The sequence below is a fragment of the Metarhizium robertsii genome, assembly GCF_000187425.2.
Source record: "Metarhizium robertsii ARSEF 23 chromosome Unknown MAA_Scf_60, whole genome shotgun sequence".
Lineage (NCBI taxonomy): Eukaryota > Fungi > Ascomycota > Sordariomycetes > Hypocreales > Clavicipitaceae > Metarhizium > Metarhizium robertsii.
The window spans coordinates 1-2,776 of NW_011942205.1; the positions used below are offsets into that span (position 1 = coordinate 1).

At 49.6% G+C, this 2,776-nt stretch overlaps 2 protein-coding genes across 2 annotated transcripts in view; one reads left to right on the forward strand and one right to left on the reverse strand.

The window, feature by feature from the left end:
• Positions 1–576: 576 nt before the first annotated feature.
• MAA_10533 (uncharacterized protein) lies at positions 577–1,521 on the reverse strand (the record flags this gene model as incomplete). The annotated part of the gene is made up of 2 exons (XM_007828531.2): positions 577–1,291; positions 1,340–1,521. The coding sequence occupies 2 exons, from the start codon at positions 1,519–1,521 to the stop codon at positions 577–579; spliced, it is 897 nt and encodes a 298-aa protein (XP_007826722.2).
• Positions 1,522–2,513: 992 nt separating this feature from the next.
• Positions 2,514–2,776, forward strand: part of MAA_10534 (serine/threonine-protein kinase Sgk2) — a gene marked incomplete at both ends in the record, with an annotated part of 1,204 nt that continues 941 nt past the window's right edge. The window contains one exon of the mRNA XM_007828532.2: positions 2,514–2,700. Within this exon, the coding sequence (XP_007826723.2) occupies positions 2,514–2,700 (187 nt within the window). The remainder of the gene's footprint in view (positions 2,701–2,776) is intronic.

Consider the following 2,776-nt stretch of genomic DNA (forward strand, 5'->3'; position numbering starts at 1 on the left):
TACGGTAGACACTAATTGAGTAGTATATCTGCTGGGTCGAGGAGACTTGCACTGATGATTTGAAGGAGCCATTCGGTTCCAGAAACACATTCTTCACCAGATAATTGTCCAACGCCCTAATGATATTCTGGGCGGGATTTGGTTCGGTAGTCCGCAGGGGTATCCACCATGCGTTTTACTAAGGCTGCCAAGAGCATTGGATACTATTGTGAAGCCGTCTGGTCAAGAGGTCTACGTACCCGGACCTTCTCCGGGTGCCAGCAGTACAGTGACGAAAATATACTTGATCAAGTTGGAGTGTTTCAAGCAAATAATTCAAAGGGATGGGTTTGGCATGATATTTTGGAATGAATGCGGGGAAGAAGCGTTTGTAACAATGGAGGTAATAGATGCAGGATTGGTAGAGGACTTTATTCGAGGCGCAGTCCCTGATTAGGTCCAAAACTCGTGCGTCCTTTACATCGTCGTCTTGCCTCCTAAGTAACAACAGCACTCTCAAGTTAATATTGAACTTAATAGAAGAATATGAACAATGAAGCTAGGAGTTTCCCATCCCGGGGTGCTCTTCGTTATAGCCTACGTGGCCAATACACCATCATCTCTCAAGATCTTCACAACGTCTAACACGCCCTTAGCCTTGCTGTCGGTAACTTTAACATGGCCAGTCGCAAAGGTAGCGCAACGTGTCTCCCCGGTCTTATAGACAGTCTCATCCTCAATCATGACACTCCATCCTGTTTCTTGGAGCTCGAACTGTCCTTTCCCCTCCCCCCTCACCTCTGCATTCACCTCCTCCTCCTTAAGCAAGAGACTGCCAATATCGAAAGAAAACTCGATCATTTTCCCAAGCTGATCTTGTACTACCTCAAGTCCAAAAACATTTTCCAGTCCCTTCGTTCGGAGGCAGTCGGTGAACTCCGTAAAAAAATTACCGTCTATGTTTCCAAAGCTGACTGGCGGACCTTCGCGAAACTCGGAGGGAAATAGAAGGGCATTTCTCATCTCGCCTTCACTCGTATACCTAGCTGCATCTACCGAAAAAATATGACCATAGATTTTGCGTAAATCGATGTCGGAAATGCGAGTAGGTCTAGTCCAGAACCCGAGAGGTTTCGTTATTCTAGTCCCTAACATTATTTGCCCTTCAGGGATCGTCATATGGCGATGTAGGAGTCGCAGCCGGAAATGGCTCTGGGCATTGTACTTTGCAATTATTGCACAGAGTTCTTCAAGTCCATCGGATAGTTGCTCTATTTGAGGAAACGCAGTGTCGGGGGGGAACTGATTGTGACTACCCTGGATTAGCAGCAGGTCTCTTAGCAAACACACCCGAACTAACAGTCTTGCCGAGGCGATCAAAGTCTCCTCAGTCATATTGGCGCTGAATCCTGGGGTGTCTGCCATCTCGATGAAAGGATTCCTGTATGGATCAGGAAGGGGGTTGTCGTGAGTGTTTAGGAGCGCAAAATGGGGCTTTGCAGAAATATACCATGTGTTTGGGCCTTTTGGTTTAGGGATCATGTGATGTTGGCAAGTGATCAGTCCTCGGAAAGCCCCGGTACACGTTACTAACAATTGTGCGGGTCCGCTTGCTACTTTGTGTTGCACCATGGAAACCATGGCAGATGTGATAGGAAGGTAGCACCAACGGAGCCATTCTTGGTGTCTCGCAAAATTTCCGCGACCACCTTTTGCTGGGCGCTGCTCGTGAGGGACGTGCTGCTTGCAAAAGGTAGCGTCGATGAAGCTCACGCCGGGCTCCACTAACCAGTCAGCCCACTATCTGCGCACCCTGCAGCACATTCCGACGTGCCTGCTGACATAAAGAGGAAGAAATCGGGCGCGAATGTGGCGCAAGCTGACGAGACTCTGTTGTTTCAATTCGCTTCTCTGGCACACAGGCTTGGGTTCAGGTCTGCTGCGACGGAACCCGGATCGGAAGATCTCTCCGGCTGCTCAGAACGGCGTGCAAACCTCCGCAATTCCATCTCGATGATATTGAATCTTGCATGACAATGGTGGAAGGTGTCATAGCAAGGGCGGGGTCAGTTCAAATCGACAATACGGAGAATGAATATCTGATAGAGGACGGATGACAAACCTTCGGAGAGAAGTGGGCCACCGGCAGTACGGGATATACTGCATGGTGCCTTCAAAGACAAGAAGCGAACCTGACATCATTGTTCATTCACGATCTACGTACTTGGCTTTTTTTGGAAAAGACATTGGCCTGTCCATTGATACCATCACTGGGGCACAAGATGTGCCGGTACCACCAGTTGAGGGAACCCAGGCGATCGAAAACCGCACGAATAATCATTCAATTCACAGTGAGGGCCATTTACACAAGCAGAAGCCTGGGACGGCGTGAGGCGGGCAATGTGGCGGAAACCGAGTCGCAACTGCATCATCTTGAACAGAGGCGGAATGAGATCGTAAACATTGTCGAGCTTAGGTGGTGAGAGCTAACCTAGCTGAATTACATAAGGTGGGGCGTGGCACTCAGCACTCCCATGCCGCTGTTATCCTGGGGTCCCCTTTTTCTCAACCATCGGGATGGGCATGTCCTGATCGTTTTGTTGATCTCACATGCCCCTAGCGTTGCGCCTTCTCCTATAGCCTCTGGAATGGCTCACCTAACCCGAGAGGAGCTCGAGACTATCGAGCAAAACCCTCTCGACAATTCGCTCAGTGCCGTTTGTGAGGCATTGCGCGACGCTGAACCAAACAGCGAATCGTCTCAATCGGACGACAGCACCGATACGCCAGAACGACC